Raw genomic sequence first — 27,399 nt, forward strand, 5'->3', positions numbered from 1 at the left:
CTGTGTTCTTTTGAAATAGTTTTAAAGAACTTTTCATTTCTTGTCAGATAATCTGTGATTGTTTGGAAGGGACTCATTCATCATTTATAAAAAGATAAAAAGTTTGTACTTTGCCAGTAAAGTCTGTACGTTTTGACTCTTCCAACCAGTAACATGCAAATAAATGGATGAGTTCTGAAAAGCCATCTTCAGTAGTTGTAGTAATGAGAGATTCACTGTAGCATCAGACAAGGGATAGTAATTATCCAACTTTTATTAGCAAGAAAGGACAATGCCCGTATAAGAGAGCATTGTCATGTAGTTCTATTATTTCAGAATTACCCATCGTTTAAATCAGAGGACTGGAAGAGGAATGATGAATTCACTGGGTGTTTTAGAAAGATCGTTGATAGCTTCCCTTGTCTGCTGTTAATCTTAAGGACAGAATATTCTTTCTCCTTGGGTAATGGATTGGTCCTTTAGAATAAATGGAGTGGAGTTTTCTTAGCTGAGGTAGGACGTTACAACATTATAAAAGAGTTTTATAGTGGTCTGCCCAGAGGGTCAGTTTCTATAACTTTCCTGTTAATTTGAGTAAAGGCTGCAGAGGAACTTTGTGTGGGAACTGAGGAACAGAATAGGGAATCCTGCTCTCTCATTAGTGCATTGCGTCTGCAGTAGTAGTTCAACTCTGTGGTTTATAGCAATGTTGTAATGAATACTTGAATATACTAAATTGTTTTGTTGTACTTGTAGGTGCACAGAGTTCCTTCATATCATCCTCAGAGTTATAAGTGAGGATTATGTAAGCTCCCCATGTCTGCTTTCCAAGCATTTAATGTGTCAGATGAAAATTACAGTACATTTTAAACGCATTTTCATTCTTACACCTTGAAGAAGCTAAGAAGAAAATAACTGTAGAACTGGGATTGATTGATGTATTTCCACTCCCATTTTGTCCATAAAAGCAGATGAATTTTTAATCCACGCAAAAGTAGGAACTAAAGATGCAAATATACCTGTACTTAAAATTGCTATCCTTTCTTGTTTTCATAGACCTGCCATAGGATATCACATTGTCACAGACAAAGGATTTAATTTTTCAGCAACAGATGATGCCTTTGTGTGCCAGAAGAAGAATCATTTCCAAATCACAGTCCATATTAGAATCACTGGTCATCCAAAATATGTCAAAACTCAGCTGGGGGTGAAACCAATAGAAAAGTTTTACTTGAAAGCTTTTGGAATAAGGGCAAGTATTTATCCTCTACTATGTGCATTGCTTTTCATGTTAATACATGATTATCTGTAGAATAAGATCAATAAATGAATTTTTTGTAAACACGTTTGACCAAGAACTGATAAAAGACAACTCATCAATTTACTAATGACTTCTGTGTGGAACGTTATGGGAGTGATGTTTTGTGGATGCTTGTGCTTGTTACATGCTGAAAGGTATAACGTTTGTCTTACTCATGGTTTCAGTCACGTCCTTCTCACTGTCTGGAATTTTCTTCCCTCTGTGGGTGGTGTAGTGATGCCAGTTGGTGTGTAGGTGGCCAGTTTGTCCACTGGCCAAATAGAAGTGTTAAAAGAAAAGCTCAAAAATCAAAGAAAATGAATCAAATCTTTTTTTTTTTCTCCCGAACAATTCACATGTAGAAAACCAATGCAATACCCGTGTTTATTCTTGTCAGGTTTTCATTCTAAGAACCAAAGTCTTTCCAGCCACTATGGGTCCACAGTCTTACATATAGAGAATTAGTACGAATTTTTCTTTTTCCTGACAGATTTTACCAATTTTTCAATTCCTTTCAAAATTCAGTGATTTAAAAAAAATTCCTGTACCTGTTTTGATTAATATGTTCTAAATAATTAATGCAGAAGAAATTGTTGAACATTACTGTTGTGTGTTCCCATCTGAAGCAAAGTGCTGACTGGTACCATCCAAGAAAGGCTCAGACATTTACATTAAAGGAACTTACTGAACTGCCATTTATAGCTCAGTCCTCATGTTAAATATTTACATCTATGATTTGGGATAGAAGCAAGCAAAATTCAGAAAGCAATTTTTCTTTTGCAAATTATTATGTGTTTTTTCCTATTTTGTTTTCTTCTCTTTCAAGTTATGCCATATAGAGTACATGGAACAGAGCACTGATTAGCTGTCAGCTGAACAGGTCAATTCCCATGTTACTTTCTCTGCAGTTCCATGTGAAATGAGAGAGACTGCACTGTTTTAGGCACAGTTTGCCTACTGATTAATATTGCAAATTTCATGTGTTTCCAAATTTAATATTATTGTCATTTTTTTTTTTATAGATGGAAGCTCCAAATCAAACAATTGCTATTGAGCAATCTCAGTCAGATCGAAGCAAAAAAACTTTCTATCCTGTTAGGTAAGAATTTTGAGAAATTTATTCAATTTTATTTCAATTTGACACACAGTTCTTGGAAACTCACAATAAATCTAAGCCAGTCTTTTGATCATTTGATCAAAATGAATCATTTGATTCATTCAGTTTCGTTCTGGGTGAGCAGATAGAATTGCAGATATATACCTGGTATTCTTTCACAAAGGGAAAAATTTGGCAAATGTACGAAGTATGCCCATCCAAAGTATTTGTAGTCAGCTTGCAGCATTGTTGTGTGGCACTAAAGCTGAGTGGTGGATGTATTTTCCATCTTAAGAAATGTAAGTAATGTTCCTGTTCCTGTGCTACGGGGACATGAGACTACACAAGGATGAGATCTGTTTACAGTGCTTTTAAGGGGAAGTGTCTCTGCTAGAAACATATGTGCAACTTCTCTTGGGAATTGCCTGCCATTCTTCTGCATCTTAGTCAGTGGCAGAATCACTATTTGTTTTTCTGGTGTGTCTCCTGTTGGAGCTGATCTGTTCTATATAAATAATTGAATAAGCCTTAGGGCAAAAAATGATAAGCTGGTGTCAAGTTTGACAGGACAGTGTTGTGACAAAGGTTGCAATACACAGTCTGCAAAACTGAACTTTGAACTTGGACAGAGAGCTGGATTTTCACTTAACTATCATAGCATTATCATTCCTTTTACATTCTGAAAAGCAATGCATCTGGGTGTATGTCTGTTGTTTCATGTGTGATGATGGTGCAATTTTCACCCATGGCAGTTGAGAAGATGGAAGGTGGACTGTTTTTTTCCCCATGCAAACTCTTTAATGTTATTATTTATCACTTACAAGAGTTGTGCTGTGGAGGCACACGTGTACATTTTATACTTTGAAACACACAAATTAGATGTAGATGAAAAAATTGTCAAGCAGTAAAATTTATTTATTTTGTTTTGATGTGTAAATTCAAATCCAATAGTGAGAAATGATGTCCTTCGCAGGCAACAGATTCTCATCATATAGAATCATAGAATTGCTAAGGTTGGAAAAGACCTCAAAGATCATCAAGTCCAACCCAACCATACTACCCTCACTCTAAAAAACCCTCTGCTAAATCACGTCCCTGAGCACCACATCCAAACGGTTTTTAAACACATTCAGGGATGGTGACTCAACCACCTCCCTGGGGAGCCTATTCAGTGCATAACAACCCTTTCTGTAAAGACATTTTTCGTATAGTTTTATTGTGTTCAAGACAGTGTACAAACAGACCAAGAAACAATGATTCTTACTAATAAGAACAATTTCTCTGTTTATATCATTGATATAATCATTGTGATTTTAATGCATGTTCACAAAACCAGGCTTGCTGCATTTTTACTGGAGCTCCCTTGTTGTTTTTTTCATTTGTCAGTTTCTTTTAAGGCTGTTTTAATGAGTTTGAAAAAATCTGTGTAGAGCCAAGTAGATCTCCAAACACTTATTTCCCCGATCTTGTTTCTTTTCCTGTTTAGAGTTGATCTGCCAGGGGATCAGATAACTAAAGTGACACTGGGAAGGCTGCATTTCAGTGAAACAACAGCAAATAATATGAGAAAAAAGGGAAAACCTAATCCTGACCAAAGGTATTGTTGTAGCTGATTGGCCAGAGTGTGGGAAGTGGAAAGAACATCCACTCTACCATGGAGCTTAAGTTTGTGGATCTGCATGTTGCCGAGTCTTGTGGTTCATTGCTTTTATCCTCTTTGATACTGGGTATCTGCTTTAAGGCCTCTCTTCTAGAGTCACAGAATGGTGTGAGAATTAAGAAACAAAAAAGGGGAATGCCTTATCCTCATGGTTAAAGATCATTTCAGGAAAACATTGCTAGAAAGTTGCCTTACATAATAAAGAAGACAAAAAACAAGCCCAATCCTTACTTAAATATTTCACTTAATACCATCTTTGTTCCTTTTCAGTGGTTTGGGGAATTGAAAGAGTGTAATGTTTGAGAGTGGAAGAAAAAAATTCTCTTTCGTATTCTCTTTCATATTACAAATAAGTTTTAAAAACATTCTGGCTATCTTTTTATGTATCAGTAATAGAAATTATATTTAAAACACTTCATTTCCCTCTGTGACAAAGTCTTATTTCAATTTTTTTTCTCCATTAAATCAATTTCAAATTAGATACTTCATGCTGGTGGTTGGACTGTATGCTGTCTCTCAGGACCAATTCTACTTGCTGTCTGCAAATATCTCTGAAAAGATCATTGTAAGGGTAGGTAGAAACATATATTGCTTTCACATTTACTGTTTTGACAGTAAATTGTTGGGAGAGATCCTTGGGCATAAAAATTATATTTATTATAAAAATAAAAATTATCCAGAAAAAAAATATTAGTTGCATATGATATGAATACATTGCTACCTTGTAATTACCAGGATTGTGAAATGTTAGAAGTAGGGAAAGCAAAGAAGGACAAATAGCTCTTGGAAGGTTAAGACCTATTGCTGGCACTTGGCTGTGCTTATGAGCTCTTAATTAAGTTGGTTGTTGTAGCACACGTTTCAAAACAGTAACAGGGAACATTTCTCTCTCATTGTTTTTTACCTTTATATGGATAAGGGGATCAAAAAAATTATCCTTTTAATATTCAACCTTAGCCTTCATTTAGGCTTGGAAAAGATTAAAAAGTCATAGCTATAATGTAACAGGAGCTATGGAGGGGCTGTGCAAGGAATCTAAAAGCCATGCAGGAATTAAGCTTCTCCCAACAGTTTGGATTAAGGTTCCAGTTGGATTTTAGAGAGAGAAATAAAGTGAAGAGATGCAACTGAATACATGGGCTGCTTTCAGGTTCTTTTTCTTTTGTGTGAGCCATATCTGAGGAGTCTGTGTTGTCCCTGAGCACTGACTAAAGATGGGGTTAAGGTTTGAAAACTGAGGTACCACGGAGCTCTAGCATACCTTAGTGTGAGAAAACCCTGCAAACAGAAGATTAGGGGTTCCAAAACATTTATTCCTGGTCCCTTTTTCATGTGAGTTGTACGTGGGAATCTGTATTGGATCTGGGCCCCATCCAGGGTTAGGTCTGGGGTTTGTTGAGAGAGGAAGCACAGAGCTCCGTTGTGAATGGGGTTTTAATGGCACTGCAAAGGGAACGTAAGGGCTTCTAAATGCTTTCAGTCCCAGCCCCTTTTGTGCGGTGGTGTTAGGTGCAGGTCTGTGTTGAACCTAGTCACTAGTGTTAGGGTTAGGATTTGTAAAGGGAGAAAGCCTACCTAGGGTGATTTGGGCGGAAAAGGAAAAAGAAAGAAAAGAAAAGGAAAGAAAAGGAAAGAAAAGGTGAAGGCTGCAAAAACCTGTCTTTTTTTCTATGTGAGCCATTGATAGGATTCTTCGTTGGACCAGGGCACTTTCTCAGGTTTGTGTTACAGTTTGCTGAAAGAGGAAGCCCACAGCCCCATTCTGAGTTGGATTCTACTGGTGCTGTGAAAGATTGGTACGGGTTCCCCAGAGATTTCATTTCTGGCCTGTTTTCCTTGTGAGTGTTAGGTGAGTGTTCGTGTTGCACCCAGGTGCTTCCTAGGAGTAGGACTAGGGTTTGTTTTAGGTTTAGGCTTAGGTTTTGCTGAGAGAAAATGTCCAGAGCTCCACTATTAGTTGGGCTGAAAAGGGCTTGCAAAGAGAAGATGAGGTCTGCCAAAAGCTTTCAGTCCTAGCCCATTTTTCATGTTAGCCAAAGGTAGTATTCTGTGTCAGATCTGGACAATATGTAGATTTACCTACAGTTAAGATTAGGTTAGTTGAGTGGTAACAGTGCAGAGCCCTGGTGTGATTGAGTACAATGGAGCTGCAAGGGGAAGGTGAGGACTGCTAAAACCTTTCAGTTCTCACTCTTTTTTACTGTGATTTGTAGATTAAATTTCACATCTGATCTGGGCACTATCTTGGATAATGTTTAATTTTAGTGTGGAGATTATTTTTAGGGCTTTGACTGAGGCAAAATTGTAGTCCTAGGGGCTAGGAAAGGAATATGAGTGCCATCAGAATATTGCTGTCCAGAAAACCTTTCTACTTGGGCCCGTCATGGAGGTTCTTGTTGGGGTCATGGAGCATTTCTGGGGTTTTGGTTATGGCTAGTAATAGGCTTTGAATTTTGTCTTAGAGTCTAGTAAGACCAAGAGCTCTTGCATCTGTTGAAGTGGGAAGGGGCTTCTGTAGAAAGATGAGTTCTTAAGGTGTCTTTCAGTCTTAGTAGCTTTTTTTTCTGAGTATATTGTTCATGATGAGTTTTGGTGGCAGTTTATCTGCCTAGGTTTAGGATTACAGTCTGGTTTAGGGCTAGGGTCTGGAAAGAAAGTGCATATGCCCAGGATGTGTAGTGTTGCACAGGGGCTGCTGAAGGAAGATTAAGAATTTCAAACCATTTCACTATTGGCTGCTTTTTTGTCTGAGCCATGCCTATATATCCTCTTGTGCCACAAAACTCATTCCTGGACCCACGGTTAGGTTTTGGAGAGTGATAAAGCCTAGAGCCCTTTGTGAGTGGAGCTTCGAGAGAGCTTTGAAAGCAAAGTTAGAAGTTTCAATAGTATGGTAAAGAGTTTTGTCATTCTGGCCGCTGCTGTGTGTTCTTCCATTTCAGTGCACTGACACATTGTGTTTGTATTGCTTCTGTATGTTTTTTTTTTTTGTTATTATTTTATTTTTTTTTGTTCATTAATTTCTACAGTAGTGCTCTCCTCTGAATTTTTCTGTATTTGGCATCGTTACAAATGTTGTCTCCCTGCTAATGTGGGAAAGCCATTGAATTTGATTCCTTCTTGGGATTCTTTTTATTTCTATGATAAATATTTTGGACTAAGATTTAGAAATGTACATTCTTTTCCAATTTTTAATGTTAGATTCTATTGAAATTTCAGTGAAGAATGCTTCTTTGATGATGAACAGAGTTTTTTAAAAGAAAAACTGTGAATGAGATATGGCAAACCTGCCCACTATTCCAGCCAAAGAAAAATAAGGCAGAAAAGCAGAAAGAAAAGCACTGGTTGTGATTTAAAGCGGTGAAAATGTCAACAGGAAAGCTGGAGAGTATAAAAAAAAAAAAATTGGTTTTCCAGACATCTGAAAGGATTTCAGTGGATCCTAAGCTAGCCAGTGGTTCCCTTAAAGGAGCACAGCTCTACAAATGCACTGCTTTAGAAAGTGGTTCCTGTTCTGGCCCTTTATATCCTGAAACATAACATAATGTAACTACCATCTGAATAGTGGTTATCAGGCATATCAGATCATGCTCTAATTCAGGCAAACAGTGACAAGTGCACAAAACGGTGCATTGTAGATGTCAAAGGCTTGAGAAAACCTGGGACTTCTTTAAATACACCCAAATTTCTTGTTGCAATCATCCCCCAGTCAGGCTCAAATTTGAAAGAGTGAGTTCAGCATTAAAAATAAAAGGAGTAAATAAATCAACAAAATTAATTATTGAAAACAAATGCTTTTTCTAATTATACACAATTTTTGTGTGTGTGTTCTTTGAAAGATGCTCGTTCTTCAACACAAAATTTCTAATGTGAATTCCTTTTGAACATTATGGAGCATTTTAGAGAATTTTTGAATACATTTACTTTCGGATCCGTCACTGAAAATGGCAATTGGTTAACTGGATAGTTGTCATGATTTGTGTTTCCAGATGGTGTCCTCTCCAGGAACTGCTGTTTATAGAGACTTTGCAGGTCTGTAGAGCCTAGCAAACAGGGTTTGAATGTAATTTACACTTTAGTAGCTCAGTTTCTGAATGAAAGCAAAATTCATTTGATAGCTGTAACTTGCAGGAATTTCTACTGGAAAGCGATTTTGTTCCCGCCTGTTTCATTAAGCCTTGTTTTCTACCAACCCCAAATTACAAATAATTAAAAAATATCTCATCATTCCATTTTCTTTTTGTGGCATATTAGTAAGACTTACTTTGCTCAAAATGTCAAAAGACTTTTGATTTAGACTTTTTGTGCGTGTGTGTATTTTATTGTAAAAATGCCCACAAGACGTATCTCCTGGGCCATTGGTTTTAGGCACATTTCATTTTGGGACAGCATTGAACGATCAGTGCTTGACCCGTTTTTGTTCCTATCAAGCCTCTTGCTCTTGTTGCCACACTCCTCCTCAGTCATGCTGGCACAACTGTTTTTCTGGGGTCCTGCAATGAACTGGAATGGGGATGGATCGGTGTTAAAAATAAATCTAATTCTTTTTGCTTGATTAATTTTAAGTCAGGTTGGCTCCCCCATCCTGTTCTATGTCAGGGTATCAGCTGGGGGCTCACAAGTGGGGGTGGTCAGGAGTGGGCTGCATACACTGGTCCTACTGTCAAAAGAAATGTACATCAAGCTGAAGCCCTGGGGCAGGTTTTGGATGCCTCTCTCCCCCTGAGCCACAGTTCTCCGTTCCTTCAGTTCTGGCTATGTGATTGTCTCTGTGACGTTGCTGCAATACAACTGCAGGAAATAGAATGGACCCAAAAAGAAAATCTAAGCCCTATAAAAACCAATCTCCTCCATGATCATGGCTCACCAGCAGATGTTTTGATGCTTGTGAAAAGGCAGTGGGTAGGGGTAGTGACCTCACTACCTCTTCCTGCCTCCCTTTTTGCTTCTTGTCTCAGTATTTCTGTTCAGGAGCAAGGCTCCTCTGTGCTTGGAGCAGTGTTAACAGAGAACAAAACAATCCCTTTCCAAAGATGATTTACAGTTAAGTTTGTAATTTGCCATTTAATTAATGTAGTTGGACTTCTTTTTTCCACTTACTTGTTTTCAAGGGTTATTTGTGGAAATCTGCAATATGTGATGTTTATGGTTTGGAGCATCTATTCTATGGGTCCTGTGAATTCAAGCAAGATCATCTCTGATCTATTCAACACAGTACATGCTGAATATGTTTGTGAAATCAAGGGAGGCTACGTTGTGTTAAAATTTGAAAAGCTTTAAACATTGATGATTTAGCTTACTGTGGTAATAAAAAAGAACTCAGGGGACAAAGCAAGTGCTGTATGAGCAGAAACTGACTCCACTCTGTTTTTTTTATGTTGATGTGTTAAAAAAACCCTCATGAATACAATTTAAACATTAAAGATTAGTTATTTCAAATTCCAGTGGAATGCAGCAATACTACATCTATGCTATATTGTATTTTTAAATATATATTTTTTCTTGCAGGCATCTAACCCAGGGCAGTTTGAGAACGACAGTGATGTGTTGTGGCAGCGAGGACAAGTTCCAGAGACAGTAGTCTGTCACGGTCGAGTAGGAATTAACACAGATGCACCAGACGAAGCACTGGTTGTCTGTGGAAATGCAAAAGTTATGGGCAGAGTCATGCATCCATCTGACAGCAGAGCAAAAGAGAATATCCGGGAGGTGAGGGCTATGGAGTACTTAAGGCTTTTGTATTTGCACCACAGCATGTTTATGGATATTGTTCTGATACATGAAGCAGTGCCTTTAACTTGAGTGTGCTGAAATTCTGGCCTAAGGAGATTCAGTAGAGCCATGACCAGTGGCCTTTGGGAGCCTGTCTGTAGAAGCTGGGGGTATCTGCAAATGTCAGTTTTTAGACTGAAGGATAGCTGGCAATACAAATACAAATAGCACTCTGCTAATGTGGAATGGGAACACTGTTCATATTGTTTGATGCTGAGATTGGCTAAACGATCGTATCAGGCTTGTTGCTATGTCAGTGAAGTCCTAAAGGCCACTACTATTCTTGGTGCTTCAACATATTAATCTTGGTATTTGTCCAACTAGGTCGATACAAATGAGCAGTTGAAAAGAATAACACAAATGAGGCTGGTGGAGTACAACTACAAGCCTGAATTTGCATCTGTTATGGGAATAGAAAATACTCATGAAACAGGTATTCAGTCAGTTCTGTTACCAGTTTTCAGTTACATCCACTGTTGGTCATTGTGCCTTATTGCCTTTTAAAATTTCATCCTAATTTCTGGAATACTACAATTGCTTACTTTTCTGTGTTTCTCTTGTGAGTTAGAAGTGCCTAAACTAAGCATTTCTGGTGTTTTTCCAGCTGCTATTTCAATCATTAAAGACAGGTGATAATTTTTCCAGAGGTGTAACAAGAGTGAAGTACAAAATCAGAAACAATTTTGTTTTTATGACAGAAAAATGGGAAAGAAATTTTAAAGGTTTCTTTTTCTTCTTCTTCTTTTTTTTTTTTTTTTAACCTTAGAATAGAAAAAATGTGATTTTCATGGATTTTCCCACTGTAGATATATTCTAGAATATGTTTGGCCCTATTTGCAGCTTGTAGGACGGACAACTCAATTTAAACACACAGTCATGATCAGTGGTATGTCACTGCACTTCCTGACTTTATTTCTGTTATCTTGTGAACAGGAATAATAGCACAGGAAGTGAAGGAACTTTTACCTCAGGCTGTTAGAGAAGCTGGAGATGTCGCTTTTAATAACGGCGAAAAAATAGAAAACTTCCTCATGGTTGACAAGGTATGGTCTGGAACAAGAAAGTGGGGATGTGTTTTTAGACTGTTCCTTTCATGTGTGGTGCTATGAATACATGCAGTTCTTTATACAAAGAGGTCAGCCTGCACAAGACCAGTTTGTGTCATGTTATTGAAAAAAATGGAACCATCAGGCGTTAGTAAACATTTGAATCTTTTTAAAACAGAAAGTAGTTACATGCATTAAAACATCATCGTAATAATAAATCATACAATAGCAGAGAACATACAAAAAACTTTAAATTTGCTGAAAAATGTGGATAGCATTTTCATAGCATTGGTCCAAAGGATTGGACTCCAGAGCAAGTGAGGAGAAGGGCTTTTTGGAGAGAGCACTGAAAGGAAGATTAGAAAATTTGCAGCCTTCATAGCTGATTTATAGATCCTTATAGAAAAGAACTAGGATTAGACATTTTACATGATTTGATAGTGATAGGACAAAGGGAAATAAATTGAAACTAAAAGTGGGGAGATTTATGTTAGGTGTGTGGAATTTCTTTACTCAGAGGGTGGTGAGGCACTAGCACAGGTTGCCCAGAGAAGTGGTTGCCCCATCCTTGGAGCTGTTCAAAGCCAGGTTGGATGGGACTCTGGTCCACCTGATCTAGTGGGTATCAGCCCTGCCCCCAGAAAGGCATTGGAACTAGATGGTCTTTCAGGTCACTTCCAACCCAAGCCATTCTATGATTTGCTGCTGTTTCAACAAGGCTGGGTAAATTACTGCAGTGCCATCTTTGCTTTCTCTTCTTTCTCCTAACAGCTGTGGCAGAACGTGAATATTCAGTTCTGTGACCTTGATGTAGGGGGGGGCAGGGGAATGAGAAAGAGCTCCAATTAACACCTCGAGATGTAAACTGAATGTAGAACTTTGGGTTATCTAATGTCTCAGATAGAATATCTGCACTAAGTACCCGGAGCTTCCATCATCTGAATATCTCAGTCTCTTCAGTAACAAAAGTACATGTGTATAACAGTGCTTTTTGTCTCTTTGCTTACAGTCAGGCATATGATGAGGCCTTGAACTTTGTTACCTTGCATTCCAATTTTTGTTCAAAATAAGCAAGGTACTCGCTAGTGAGTAGTGCCTTAGTTACCTGTGGAGAGCTGTCAAACTCTGTAAAACTGATTCACTGCATTACATGTTTGGACTGGGCTCTGTTACATTCTAGGGAAATATCTTAATGGTGTGGAAATTTGATGTTTTGGGAGAAGAATTATTCTTTTCTCTTTAACCTCACAGTGCTGAATATTTTTGTCATCAGTGAGTCAGTAAAACTCTAATCAGTCCTTTCTGTTTGTTTGTTTGTTTTTCTCAAAATAAAGTATACCTTCATTTTTTAGGGGTGAGCCATTTTCTTGGCTACCTGAAGCCACACAGAATAAATTCATGCCTGATTTGAAGAGAATGGAATGAATGACTTCTGTGTACCATTGACATGAGGGTGACTGACTTGTAGGATTGATTTCACAGTTCTGTGCACAGAAGGTTATTTTGAACTCACTCTTTTATTAACAGGCTGTTTGCTAAGGTCATCTATCAGAGGAGAAGTTTGCAACTTACCGCTGAGATACCTGTGATCTGGTTTTGTTTATACAAAATACCGTCTGTTTTTGCAGAATGTAGTCACCTTAAAAAGAAAGGAGACCTGATCCAGGTTTATAAATATCTGAGGTGTGGCAGCCATAGCGGTGAGGCCAGTCTCTTTTCAGTGGTACGTGGAGACAGGACGAGGGGAAACGGACATAAGCTGCAGCATAGGAAGTTTCGCACGAATGTGCGTAAGAACTTCTTCACGGTGAGGGTGACGGAGCACTGGAACAGGCTGCCCAGGGAGGTTGTGGAGTCTCCTTCTCTGGAGATATTCAAGTCTCGCCCGGACGCCTACCTGTGCGACCTGGTGTAGGGAACCTGCTTTGGCAGGGGGGTTGGTCTCGATGATCTCTAGAGGTCCCTTCCAACCCCAACAATTCTGTGATTCTGTGATTCTGTGAAAGGTGTGTGAGGTATTTACAAGGCAACAGGCAAAACTAATTTTGCCTTACTGCTCTATGGCTGAAATAGGCTGGGACAGTTAGCAACATTAACTGCCAGTAATAGCTTTGTTTAAGGTGGCATCCAAAAGAGGAGAAGGCAGTATCTGAGCATCACAGCTTAACCTTCTGGTTTGGATCTTTCCCTGTCTTACTGTTTCTATATAATTCATATTATATGTGGAAAGAGCCTGGCTTGTCTATCCTGAAGGTAAATGGTTGGATGGGCATTCTGTTGGGGGTTTCTGAAATCAATGCTCAGCTCTAACGCTACAAATCAAATAGCAAAGTCCTGCTTTGACAGCTTTAGTATTTAAAATTCAGCACTGTATGAATTCAAAATATAGTTTAAATCCTTAGTCTACAAAATCCTTTAGTTTCAAATTTTTTGGTAAGTCCTCATTTTCAATTTACTGCAAATTGAGTACAAGCAATTTTTCAATCTAGCAAATGGGTTTTATAGTCAAAGTGACCTCCCATTTACAGTTGCTTAAATTGTGTTTGCATTTTAAGTATTCAGTGTGTCCTTCCATAGGTGAATTCTGCATGTATTACTGCTTGTTGCGTCTAATTGATGAATGTACTGTACCTGCTTTTGTCATTATTTTGCCCATTTTGCTTCTTAGGATCAGATCTTCATGGAAAATGTAGGTGCAGTAAAACAGCTTTGCAAACTAACCAACAACCTTGAAGTCAGAATAGAAGAATTGGAACAGTGGAACAGAAAACTGGCCAGGCTGAAACGGTTAAGCAGTTTAAAGTCAACAGTCAGTGAAAGGAGCACAGTCAGGTACCTCAGTATGGAACATTCTCTGATAGTTGTCACAGAAATTAACAAAATAGTCTCTGTGGTAGAAATGAAAACTGATTTTGCTTGACAGTTGAGTTCAGCTCTTTTCAAGCAATAAAGCTGGGCAAAAAATTGCAGAATTCTTGTGTTTTAAATCACTTACACAGTTAATACGTGAAATGGCAGTTAAATTGCAGTCATTTCTGTAGCTGCTTCAGTTGTGTAAATCAGAGATAGATTCTGTCCAGTTACAGCCTGCAACTTAGAAATTAGTGCTGAGAGAGGTCTGCAGAGCCTCTTCTGCAATAAAATATCTTCATTACCGCTTCAGTGAAAGTGATGATCATTTCTTATTTCTAAACCACTTTTCTTTGAAATCAAATGTAGCATCTAATAACACACATCTCAATGAGTTAACTGGATGCTTTTGTTCCTGAAAATGAATCTGATGATTTTTCTGCTTTTCTCTTTTTAAATGTTACAATTGCAAAGCAAGCGACGTTGACACCCTGTGAAAAATGTCACTTTTTTTTTTTTTTCATTTACTGCTTGCTGAAGCATTTGAATGTCAAAGAGGTTTTGTCTCTTACAGCAGGTGTAGTCGAGTCACTAGTCTCTTGCCATCGAGAAAATCAGTCCAGCTAAAATCCAGCAAGGTGAGTGACACTAAATATGTGAAAGATGCCTACAAGAGAGTTTTTGTATGTGCTGAATTACAGATGAAAGATTTTGTGCTTCTAGAAATATAATAAAATCCCTTAGCTAGAATTATTTAGCATCATTCTAGAAGCTCAAAAGCTCCCTATACTGAGATAGAGAAGATGTATGAGACACTTCTACTTCTTGCCTATGCTTTGTGTGTATGGGGCAGATCCATATTGGTGTGCAGGAGGAAACCATCAGGAAAGAATTGCTGAGCTAGTTGGTGAGCTTACATGATGCAGCGCAGCCTTACATGAAAATGATGCAGTTGCAGTTTATGAGTATGTACAGTGATCATTCTTTCTCAGCTTAGTTTCTTGGTTGAGTCTTTCTCTGTGGCTTGTTGTTTGCATCTCCTATTTTTACTGGTTAATACTATCTTTCAGGTGGTAAAGAAAACCTGAAGCAATAGGATGTCTTTCCTATTGCTACATGACTGTAAGTTGCCAGTCCTGAGACAGAATGAAGAGAGCCATTTTAATAGGGACTGAATGAGTTAGGGAATATCAGTTGATCTTTTTCAGGACAGTCTTCCTAGGATGCTAGGTCCTTTTTTAAGCTGATTCGGTGCGCATTTTCCTGTCTTGCTTTGACAGTGCCAAAGCACGAGAGAAAATAATAGGTTGAATGTTCTTAGATCTATAAGAACAATCAAATACTCTATGACCTAAGCTCATTCTACTTGCTTGAAAAGTACCTTTCTTTTGCATTTACACCAGCCCTGGTTTAATGAGGTCTAAACATACACTGAAAGCTGCTCATTGTTTAGATGTGGCCACTGCTTACAGAGTTTCTCATTTAATTTTTCCACACAATTTTTCTTGTGGAACATGAAAAATGGCAGCAGGAAAAGAGAAGGAGCTGTCATTTTTATCTATTCTTTCTTTCTGTGTAATGTTTGTGTTCCCAGACTATCCACAGTGTGCAGCACATTCATGCTTTTAGAGAGCCTGTCATTACTCAAGTGTTTTGCTTTAGAAGTTGGCCACCATTTAAGAATGGTGCATATGATCCCTCTGAAAGAAAAAGAAATTAAATTAAAGTCAGACTAGTGCATTATTTCTTTATTTCTTTACCTGATCAAACCTGCTTTTTTTAGGTTTGTATATCGAAGAGGAACGGGTCTTGCTCCAGGAAGATTTTCCGGGTGACTATATTAGCTTTGGTTGCTGTTATGGCACTATGGTAACAACTAATTATCAACAGTTGCCTTGTTTCTCCCTTCCCCCTTTTTAATAGTTTCATCAGAAAGAAAAATGTGATTCTTTTCCTATCACTCTTCCCATTAAAGAACACAATATATTAAAATTAATAGTGAACATGCATGGTAATATGTCAAGGTTGAAGTTGTTTTAGGAAAGTGTGGTCTGTGTGTACAACTAATCACTGTCCATGTAAAAATGTGTGATGCACCTTGAATGCATCTCAGTGGCTCGTGCTACAGGTCCAAAGCCAGACTTGTGATGCTCTGTGTATTTTATGCAATTGTTCTCTGCCTAATTACAACTTCTGATGTGTGAAATTAAACTACCCATCCCACTGTGATGGGCAGTTCTGTCACTCTGAAAATTTAACTTCTGACATCGGATTCTTAGAAAGAAAACTTTACTTGGGACATTGAGATTGCCATTTTCTGTTTCAAAGCTGTGGCTCACAATCTCTCCATGTATCTTGAACTGAGGTTTTGATTCTATTTGCAATGGAAAAAATGACCATATTTTGTTTTGAATTTATCTGTACCCAAGTACTTAATCTAAAAAATATTTAATTCAGTGAGATTTTCCCCTCCCTAAACGGGAAGTAATTGGCTAGTTAACCCTTTCATTACTTCATTTGGGCAAGGTGTTATCACTGTGTCACTTAGAAGATTGATGTGAATTTACAGAAAAATTCTCTTTTTACAGTGCTTTGACGATATCGACCCTTTATATACTTAGCATCCATGACAAATATCTTGAGAAACATGTTGTTTCCAGGCAAGTAGTTGAACAAGTGCTAGAATTAATATTGGATTGTGGACCAATCTATTTTGGTCCAGAACTGTGAGGACCATTTCTTAATGAGTTGTTTTTCTTTTTCTCCATCAGCAATACCTCAAGTTCTGTTGTACTCTTTCCCTCTACCACTACAGCAGGTACTGTATCTTTGCCAATCTGCATGCAAATAAAAGGCTGTTATAAATTCCAATAGACACGTAGCACTAGTGAGAATTATGTCATATTTTCTTTAGCATTACAGGAAAGCACAATTTCTCAGAGCACACAAACCATCAACGGGATTCCTGAAGTGAACTTCTGTGATCTTTTGCCTTGTGACAAGGTTTATTGTTGTCCAATTCATCAAGCAGTGGTCAAATATCGAAGTTATGAGGAAACCAATTCAGGGGAGACACGTAAGTTGAAATATGAATTTCTGTTTTTAGCTATTTCAATACAGATTATAGGAAAAGAGTGAGGGAAGAAGCAGGAATATTTGAAAGTAGTTAGCTACCTGAGATAGGGCCTACTCGAGAGAGTTTCAAAACTGCTGATAGAACTAATAATCACTGCTGTGAGTATTTTTTGAAATCTCTGGCCTGGTTACCTTCAAGAATTCTGGGTCCTAAAATGTTTTGTTAGATGTCACTGTTCTTCCTGGCCATTTGCAGTAAAGGATTTGATGTGAAGCAGAAAGTCACTAATCCCTTTAATTAACCTTTGGCTACAGTTGGCCAGGAATTCATTGAGCATAGTGAAGGGTGAATGTACAGTTTTAAAACAAAACCCAAAGCACTTAATAGTGTCACAGTGTGGTCATACTGCATCTGTTCTGTGGGCAGAAACAGAAATTCAACTGCCAGAAAACATAAAACTTCCAGTTATAACTGATCATTCAGGCAGTGATTTCGAGTAGAGGAATATTATTTGAAGGCAGAGCTCTATGAAATAAATTACTTTTACTGGAATGAATTCTCCTTCAGATATTGTCTACCAGATATTATGTGTGTAATATATGAGTAGGTGCATTGCTTACAACTTTTAAGACATTTATAAGAAAGAGATTATACACAGAGTTCTGTGCCAATCTGTATTCCTCAGACACAGACCTTAACATTGCAAATGTGAAGAAGTAAGTGTTAGTCTTATTAAACTCAGTATTTGTACTTCTCCTTTCTTGGTCTTGGCAAAAATTCTTGCATCAACCACAGTTGATGAGTTGAGGTGAAACTGGGGACAGACAGTTCGGCCTCTGAAGCACAAGTTTCTACAAGGACAGGCATTGCCACTTGCTGTGAAACTCTTGCCTCAGTGAACTGCTTCAGTGAGGTTCACTCAATGGCCATTTTTTATACTGCAAAGTGCTGTTGTCTGCAGACGAGCTCTGTGTTAGTGATCCTTGCTATTCTTGTGATTAATGCCACAGTAAGCCCTGGGGCAGATATAGTTCAGTACAACGCTTTCAAGAGGTCATATATTAAAGTGATTTGTATTAGTCTGAAGCCCGAAAGAGTGTTGATTAATTAAAAAGATGTTAATCTCATTTACAAATGAGGGAACTGTAGACAGATGAAAATGAAATATGAAAACCTTCTATCCCCAGCTGGCTGCTTTTGATATTAGGTGGAAAGAGAAGATAAGAATAAACATAAAGCATTACATTCTCAAGGTCTTATGCTCCAAATAGCATTAAGTGTAGATCCAAGAGTGAAAAATCAACACAGTACACAAGCTACTGAAAGATTTCAGAGCTGCCCAAGTTTAATGAAGCTGAATTTATCCCCAGACAGAAGAATGTCAATATGGAATCTAAACAGAAGGAAAACCAACAAGCTGCTTGATGTAGCTGTAGCCAAAATAAATGAAAAGCAAAATAAATAAATAAAAAAAAAAAAGAAAAAGAAAAAGCTGAACATTAAGTATGGGGAATAATCAAGATAAAATGTGGATGTTTTATAATCAACTAATAGGTCTGTTTCATGGAAAACTAAAACTATTTGAATTACATGCTAACTTAGGAGTGCATATTCAATAGACCTTTTATTGTTCTGCCATATGAAATTCTGAATTCTGAGAGTGAAGACTACTATTGGGCACGTCCGTTGCAGATCCTACTTTCTAACTTCCCAAATTTGTTGAGAAGGCAGCTGTTAGGTTGCTCAGCTAGAAAGCATTTATAAGCAAGACAAAATTTATTAAGCAAAAATTCAGGACATCTTTGTGTAGCCTACCTTAATATGACGTTGTTTCCTGATACTTTATTTATCATAAGAACTGGATTCTCTGAAAGATTTAGGCTTTCTAATTTCTGCTGACTTTAGTGGAAATGCAAAGTATGAATACTCTTTGGCATCTGGGCCTTTCTACCAACTGCTTCCATTCCAGTAATACTCATTGCTTGCCCATTTGTGTTGTGTCTCTGGTAACCAGAGGCTGTTCTTACTTTCCCTTGGAGTACTGTTCCTTCTTAATGTCTCTCCCCTCACATTAAATGCTTACTGAGTGTTCCAGGTGGATTTCAGTCAGTTCATGCATTTCACCCTCAGATACTAGTTGCAGATTCCTAGCAAGGTGCTGTACATGAAATCATCACCATTTCTTTTCCATACTGCTTACAGATTATTCCATCTCATGTGAATTAAAACCAGAAAGGATTTGGGGGGGGGGGAGGGAGAAAAAAGGAAAAAAAAAGTATATCAGGTTTATTTGGTAAGTTTATGTGAATCATGTCTGGACAGTGAGGTTGTTATCATTTCATTCTAGTCATACCCATACTTCTGTATTTGTTAGTGAATAAAAGTGGAACCTCCCACCCCACATGGACCTTTGAGAAAGACATCTGAGTTACTGTTGGGGATAGAGCAGAAGCATATAACCATTTACTGAACTCTTCAGTGTTTTTTTTCAGTAGTTCCTGATGTAGTGGACTAGCAACTGGAGTTCTATATATGAAAAAAATCTACACTGTAATTGACTCAGTTTAAATTGTTGAAATCTCAGTTAAGAAAATCTGTTTTCTTCCTAGTTTTATACAATTTTCTGCTACCCACTTAATGCCTTCTTCCACAATCTGCCAGACAAGAAATCACAATATTAAATGTTTAGTAATTCAGAGTACGTAATGAGTATTCCTGCCAGCACTTGCATAGCTGAAGTATTATACCTACGGGGAAAACATCTTTCTTTCAGTGAATAATCTATTGCTTTTACCAATAGGTTTTCCTACAGAATGGTTTGCAGTTAATGAAAATGCAAAACATGAGGGAACATTCAGTGCATTGCTAACACACCAGATAGTAGATGACTTCTAAATGCAGCACTTTCCATCTAAGTTGGTGAAACTGGCAAATCTGTATGAGGAACAGGTAAATAGAAAATGGATGCAAAGAATAACTAGCAGCAGTAACGCCGATTCATAGCAAAACAGAGAAATGCTGGAAATCTCTGGATATTCTTATTTCCCAGTACTGAAATAAAACAGAAGCCAAAATCTGGAATAAATAAGCGAACACTAAGGTCAATGCAGCTGTTTTGTTTCAGTCTCATGGAAATGATGCATTTTGACCCTTAATTTTTGAAAGCAGATTTTATATAGTGAAATAGGGACTTCTGTTCTAAACAGTCACTCTAAATCAGAATGTTTCCTTTGGAAAACATAGAAATGGAGTATTTCAGTATTCTATTAATGCATGATTCCTTTTTTTGTCCAAATGAAATGGTATTTGATGAAGCATATTATTTTAGGCAAGGTCCACATTTCTCAGTGCCAATTTATTGGTGACATTTCTCTGGACAGATATTTGGCTGGCAATTAGCAGAAAAGCATAAGAACAGATTTAAACCATCTTCCATGGGCTTGAAAGGCCTTTTGCTCTCCTCAGATTGTACTCTGCAATGGTTATTCAAACAATACTTTAAAGTTCACTTTTCTGGATAAGTGCTGCATGCTGAGAAAATGAATAGAGCAAAAGAAAATTCAACAACCAAAATTTCCAAGCCTATTCAGTGTTAGAAATTACAGTGGTGACATACCATGACTGTGGTGATGATATTGTTAGAGTTATGTGTTAGTTTCTTTAGTTAAATGACACATCCCACTGTGTTTGAAGCACCATGTCTTGGGTCAGTCCTCAGCATCTTACATCTCAACTTCAGAAAGCAAAGTTATTCCTCGCCCACCTCTGCGTGGCAGATGCCTACTTCCACATTTTCTCACTAATAAGAAAGAGTTGCTTTATGACCAGATTTGTGCTGAAGTGCTTGGCTGGATGTTACCTTTCACTTTGTCTTTTTATTATAATTACTGGTGATATTCTCAGTGTGGGATGAAATATTTTCTGTTAGGCTATTTTTTTTTTTTTTTTTTTGGTGAAATATCTGAGATATCCTGCAAAATTTCAGAAAACTGTTTCTTGTAATCTACAGACATCTTTTGTCTATAAATGTCTTCTTAGTAGAGGTGGTTTGCATTTTAAAGGTTTCTCCTTTTGGTTATAAATGCCTTTATCTGAGAGATAATTGACAAAAATGTCTTGGGGATTTGTATCCATATTTTATTGTTATAACATGAAAGGCTAACTTGGAGGACATTTGTAAATACTCCTCTCACAGGAAACAAATGTGACGTGTTTGTTGGAGGAAATACTGACGGGAGACCTGATCTTGGAACTGACTGTAAGTCCTTTTTTAAAAAAAAAACTGTTGAAATGTGTAATTGTACAAATTTGAAAGGCTGCCTTTAGGATTGGAATTATACTGCTGGAATTTGGAGAAGTTAAAATTATTACTGGTTGTTACAGAAAATTAGAGTTTAGGAATCTGTTAAATATCTGAAGTTGATTTTAATTTTCTTATTGCAATTCTTACATCTTCAGTAGGTTTTTGTAGACATTCTGGCTGCCTTCTTCAATGAGATCTACTACTTGGCTTCAGATGCAGTAAAATGACAAGTTACTTTTTCTTCATGAGTTGAAATCTTGTAAGGTGATAGGTAGTGCTAACTCCTACACAGCAAAATGCTTAAGCATATGACTGTGGCAGAAAAAACATGACAGAGTGTAAAGGAAATGTTTGAGGTTGGCCCGGATGAGCTACAGGAAGCTAGGTCAACTTCAGCTGCTGAAGGGGACCATCCCAGTCGTTCCACATGAGCAGAAGTCTTTTCTAGACTTTTCTAATCATGTGGAAGCTCTGTTTCAAGTGGTATTTTGTTTGCTTGTTTGGTTGTATAAAAATGTTTGATTAAAGACTGGGGAATACTCGCACAGTAAAATATCTGTATACAGACATGAACTTAAAGCAGGTTGGTACATAGAGTCATATGAGTAACAGAACACAGGTTCTGCTTGTAGCTTGGGTGTATTCCAATTGGGATGATCTTGGAAAAATGATTCCCCTTCTAAGTTGTTTACAGTGGCTACATAACTCAAACTCTGTGGCATTGCTATGATATATATTTTAGTGAGGCGCTGCGTCAGAGGGAAATGTTCTTCCACACTAGTTCTTTGGGATGAACGTACTCAGTGTTCATCTATGTGGAAATGTGCATGTTGGAAGTTGAGTAGGTATACTCACACATCAGCCTTTAATCATCAACTTCCTCTGTAGTGTTCACTGTCAGTGTTCAGTGTGGAAAACAGGCTTGGACCTGCTGAAACATGTCCTCTACATGTTTCCCGCACAACACTGTCACATGTAAGATATCAGCACCTCTGTACTTCAGGGAAGAGCCAGAGTGTAGCTATCTGCTGGCAGCTCACTCACTGCATCCCCACCTGGGTTTTCCCCATCCTACTGGCAGTGTGAATCTCAGTCTACTTTGTGGAATTAAACCAATTCATTCCCTTCTGTTTATGGATCTCAAGAAAGACTGAAGTAGGCTGGCATAAGGTCTGAGTTGTTGCCTAATCATGCACGTACACTGATGGGATGCTATAGGTGTATCCAGAGCAAGTAAGCTTTGTTGGATGCAAATCAGTGCAGTTACTCCAAAGCCAGATCTGAAAGCAGAAGCTGTGCAGCTGTGTCAGCGTGTTGGTTCTTGCCCTGAACTCTCCACAGGGCTGATCTGCTTCAGGGAAAAGCCATGTCATTGTAGCTCACCATAACTAAGAGGTGCTGGCCCAAGGTGTCAGAGGAAGTCTGTGGCAAGCAGGGGAACTTGATCCACCCTGGCAAGGAGCAAAATCACTCTGATAATCAGTTCTTTCCTTATCTTTCCTGGTAATCAGTGCACCAGCTGTGCTTTGAAGGTCTCTTTCCCCTCTAGAAACTAGTGTTTTCAATTACCAGGATCTAAACATCTAACTGCATTCTGTGTTGCCCAAAAAAATATTACATATATGTGCATATGCATAAACTCAATTTATATACATCTGTTTATATATAAGATGTTGAGCTAATTCCAGAATGTGATTCTTTTTTTGATAGAGGTTTTTATTCCATGTTCCCATTTATTGAACTGTAAACTTCTGCCAAATTCAGGATGTAGTTATGAAGTTATCAATCTTGCTAGTGCTGCTTTTAGTTCTTCTTATTGCCAACATGGGGCACCGAGAGGACTGCTGTAGTTAAATCCAGCTTCAGCTCAGCACTGTGCAGCTGTTTGCTCAATTACTCCAAGTGGAATGGGAGAGAGAATCAGAAAAAAGGTGAAACTTGTGGGCTGAGGTAGAATTGAATAGCACAGAAAAGGAAGGGTGACGATAATTGTAATGACAGAATATACAAAACAAGTGATGCATAAAGTAGTTGCTCACCATCATCACTGACCCATGGCCAGCCAATTTCTGAGCAGAAGCAGCCCTCCTAGTTGATTTCTTCCAGTTACCTCGTTCAGCATGATACCGCATGGTACGGAACATCTCTTTGGCCAGTTGGGTCAGCTGCCCTGGTTCTGTCCCCTCCCAGCTCATTGTATCCCCTGCAGTATCCTTGCTGACGGGGCACCCGGAAACGCTGAAATGTCCTTGACTCTGTGTAAACACTGATCAACGTCAACTAAAATATCAGTGAATTATCAGTATTATTCTCATTCTAAATAATTCTCATTTTAAATCCAAAACACAACACATACCATCACAGAGCCAGGAATGTGGCCTTGAATGTGGCCAGGAAAGCGATCTGCATCATGGGCTGCATCAATAGAAGCATGATCAGCAGATCAAGGGAGGTGATCCTTCCCCTCTCTACTCTGCATTGGTGAGACCTCACCTGGAGTGCTGCATCCAGATGTGGAGTTCTCAGTACTGGAGAGATGTGGACCTGTTGGAGTGTGTCCAGAAGAGGGCCACGGAAATGATCCAAGGGATGGAACACCTCCTTATGAGAGGCTGAGAGAGCTGGGGCTGTTCAGTTAGGAGAAGAGAAGGCTCCGAGAGACCTGAGAGTGACCTTTCAATATCTAAAGGAGGGCTCAAGGTCAGGCTGGACCAGTCTCTGAGTAGCCTGATCTAGGTGTGGGTGTCCCTTCTCATTGCAGGGGAGTTGGACTAGATGATCTTTGAAGGTCTCTTCCAACTCAATTCTGATTCTACACTTCTATGATCTACAAGAAAGAAAATTCATTCTATCCCAGCTGAAATCAGCGCACTGTGTTTCTATCCTACTTGGACTTTCATCAAAATAGCCTTCGTTGTCTGCTCAAAAGAAAGTATTGCAGTATTACGTACATGGATATGTCTTTGAGAATGCAACAAGCATTTTTTTTTTTCTCCTCTGTAACTGTAGAATGAAGGCAATCAACCAAAGTCTTTTTACTAAAAGCTGATTTAGACCTGTAGCAACTTCTGCAGTTGCATTAACTGCAATTTTACTATGGTTTTATCTAAGATTTTTGGGAAAAACAAAACAAAACAAGAAGAAAGCATTATTTTTCTTATATCTTCAGGGATTGATACAACGATCAGATCCATCCAGATTTTGGAAACACAGCAACTAATTGACAGTCGCTACTGTAGTAAAAATCTACAATGCAGGTAAGTAAATTATTTTATTATGCTTCATTATACTGGGATAGAATACAATTAAGGTGGCATGACTGTCTGGCTGGCTACTTCTCACTGTTGTTTCCTCTTGTGTCCACGCATTTTTTTCCTACCTTTAAGTAACTTTCCTTTTTCAAATTTAAATAATATTTCCATGTTTTTTTCAAATATACCATCTATTTTGAAATACTATGTGCACTAATGTCACCTTTTTCAGGTCTGGAAATTACAGCTGTATTATTCCCATTAGCAAGTACTCACCCATAAATGTAGAAATCTCACTGGAAATCAAGTAAGTATAATTAAGGATAATATACACGATAATATTACGAGATAGTAGTTTGTTTTTGACAGTAATTCTTGCATTATTTCTATTGTGGCACTAATTTGTCCATACTCAGAGAAGTGGGACAAATCTATGCGCAGGCAAATCCTTCTTGTAGACTCTTGGGTTGATCCTCTGCTGCAATACAGGCCCAGTGCCAATCTCAGTTTAAGGACAATTTCATCCATTGATGTAGGTATTAAAATCCAGTAATCTTCAGGTTGAATCTAATAATCATTTGAGCAGACATGTACTAATACATCATCATGGATGTGGTCTTTGGCATCGGAATTTGAGGTTATTTTTGTTTGTTTGTTTTAAATGTAGAGAAATATTATTAAGAACATACAAAAACAACTTATGTGAACACCTTTTCTAAACATGAAGGGTCTTTGGGACTAAGACTGTCTTTTTGCCTGTTGTGCTAAGCCCTGCAAAAGGGAATTCTTGTGCAGGAATCTTTGGCAATGCGTAACATTACAATTTATAGCAGGAAAAAGTAGCAGGCTTACCTCTAAGCAGTTATTTTCACTTCAAATATATATCTGGCTTCATCATGTTCTCCCAGTAATAACAAATCCTTTCTTTTGGGGATCATCTCTGATAAAGGTCGTTGATAGCCAGAACAGCTGCCAAAGACTGCTTGATGACACTTCATGATTCCCTTGTCTTCAAAATAGTGCTCTATAAAGTTATGTATGGCCTTTAGGCCCAGCTTTTTGATTTTGGGATACAATGGAAGTCCCGAAGCAACTGCTTGTTTCATACAACAGCTGAGCATCTGTCTGTTGGGTGTATGCCATTATAAACTAATAACACAACACTCTCATGTAGGGATTAATACGTGATTCTCAGAGTTTCACTGAAGCAGTTGCTGAATTTATTTTGGATATTGGTTTTTGAGTTTGGGGATGAGTTTTTCCAATATATGCCTTCAATAAAAATAGCTACAAACTGAACAACAACATAAAACCAACAAAAAACAAACAAGACTAGTTTACTAGATTACTGCTGTGTCTCAGTACTGTAAAATACTGTGAATACCTACAAATTTGGGAAACTTTTATGCCCACAGAGTAAAATTAAATGAAACTAACACATAATACTGACCGTCCCTCTAGGACAGAGGGTATGCCGTATGTGAATTCATTGCTCCCCACTGCAAAAACTGTAAATAGTCATGCCAACTTTTCCGCACCTTCTGCTTTTATTTTGCTGCTAGCCATTGCCATATCTGTATTCCTTTGGATCTCCAGAGTACCTTTGTTCTGGATGCATCTGGTAAGATAGGAAATGCTGTGCAATCTCTAGGGATAGTTTGGAGAAGATATGGCTATAGGGTCTTTGCTCTTGAAGAATTATGAATGAAATTCTGTTTAACGCTGTATACCCAGACAAGGAGACTTTTACTTCTTTTCATGATATATTTGCATGTGTACAGGGACAAATGGAAGTTATTTATATAGATCCCTAACTTAAGGCTTTTCTAATGTTTGTTTTTCATAAAATTGTCTGCTGTTGTGTTTAGGTGCCAGAGCACTCTTTGACATAGGTGTGTGATGCCTGTAGATGACATAAGTTGTGCAATTCAGGCATGTCATAACCATTAATTTGTACAAAAAGTCATATATGATAGCTTCTGGTATGAATGTGCTTGAAGTTTGAGGAAGTTTAGTGTACATTTCTAAATTTATCTTAACAGCTGCAAAGACCACCCAGGTTTCCAAATACAAAGCTTCCTCCCTTCGTAGGAGGGAGTGGGACAAGTTTAGAGGTTGGTGGCTCAGGTTCCTTTGTATGAACCAATGAAGTAAGGTCCTTCGCTTTATTTCTCCAGAATTCAATTCTTTGGAATGTTTACCTGTGATTATATTGTATTATATTTATGATTCCTCTGTTTAAGAGTGATGAGATAGATCCTTGTTTTTCTCTTTCTTGAAGCACAACAGAACCATTAATAATATTTCTCTGCAAAATCACATTTGGAAATTATTGCTCCTATTATTCTTCAAGCCGAAACAGTGGGAAAAATTTCCAAGAAACCACACAGGTAATGTTCTTTAAACAGTACTCTGGCTTACAGGAATCAACTTTACACGCTGCCCACCACACGCTTGTTTTTTTATCTCTTTCATGGAGGTACTGTGCCATACTGAATATAAAATTGAGCTTCATGTAGAAAAAAAGTATTCAGTTTTCTGATGGTTTTGGCTACTGAAACCATACAGTGCTTAAATATTTTATTAGCTTTCATATCTTCACTTGCTTGTCTGTCTAACTCATCTTAACTCCAGAGGTAGTTAAGAAACAGGAGTACTTTTCACCCAGGGTATTAGGAGAGAATCGTCTAACCTCTTATCTTCTGTACTTTTCCATTATGGGCAGCAAAGTACAATTTTTAAGCTTTGAATTTGCTAAAAAAATATTGGTAGTATTTCCCTTTATTCTGTGCAAACAGGAGTTTACCAGCAAACCTCTCTAGGGAAAATTATTCAGTGAAAATGCAAAAACAGTTTTCTGTCATTCTCTTGATTGATGGGAATAAAAGTTAAAACATCTTAACTTTTCCCGGGAGAGATGATCTTGCAAACTTTCGATTGTTTCCAGTAAATTAACGAAGACCCTAAACTCCCTTCCAGTTCTCTAGAAGTATAGGACTCTTCCATGTGACCAGGTTCTCAGATTTGTCCACATAGCTTGGAAATGTTTGTTCTGGCTAAAATAGT

The 27,399-nt window shown here is 37.9% G+C and overlaps 1 protein-coding gene across 3 annotated transcripts in view; it reads left to right on the plus strand.

Moving 5' to 3' along the window:
• MYRFL (myelin regulatory factor like) overlaps positions 1-27,399 on the plus strand; it is a 43,539-nt gene that overhangs the window by 14,511 nt on the left and 1,629 nt on the right. For 2 of the 3 annotated variants that reach the window (XM_010708090.4, XM_085221177.1), the window contains exons 7-23: positions 1,036-1,231; positions 2,302-2,378; positions 3,862-3,972; positions 4,516-4,606; positions 9,544-9,744; positions 10,132-10,240; positions 10,741-10,850; positions 13,522-13,685; positions 14,278-14,341; positions 15,487-15,572; positions 16,292-16,363; positions 16,475-16,521; positions 16,618-16,779; positions 20,975-21,037; positions 24,252-24,339; positions 24,566-24,640; positions 26,615-26,723. In XM_010708090.4, the coding sequence (XP_010706392.1) occupies positions 1,036-1,231; positions 2,302-2,378; positions 3,862-3,972; positions 4,516-4,606; positions 9,544-9,744; positions 10,132-10,240; positions 10,741-10,850; positions 13,522-13,685; positions 14,278-14,341; positions 15,487-15,572; positions 16,292-16,363; positions 16,475-16,521; positions 16,618-16,779; positions 20,975-21,037; positions 24,252-24,339; positions 24,566-24,640; positions 26,615-26,723 (1,825 nt within the window). The remainder of the gene's footprint in view (positions 1-1,035; positions 1,232-2,301; positions 2,379-3,861; positions 3,973-4,515; positions 4,607-9,543; positions 9,745-10,131; positions 10,241-10,740; positions 10,851-13,521; positions 13,686-14,277; positions 14,342-15,486; positions 15,573-16,291; positions 16,364-16,474; positions 16,522-16,617; positions 16,780-20,974; positions 21,038-24,251; positions 24,340-24,565; positions 24,641-26,614; positions 26,724-27,399) is intronic. The other variant, XM_085221174.1, reaches the window with a different exon arrangement.

The sequence above is a fragment of the Meleagris gallopavo genome, chromosome 1 (genome assembly GCF_905368555.1).
Source record: "Meleagris gallopavo chromosome 1, MGAL_WU_HG_1.1, whole genome shotgun sequence".
Lineage (NCBI taxonomy): Eukaryota > Metazoa > Chordata > Aves > Galliformes > Phasianidae > Meleagris > Meleagris gallopavo.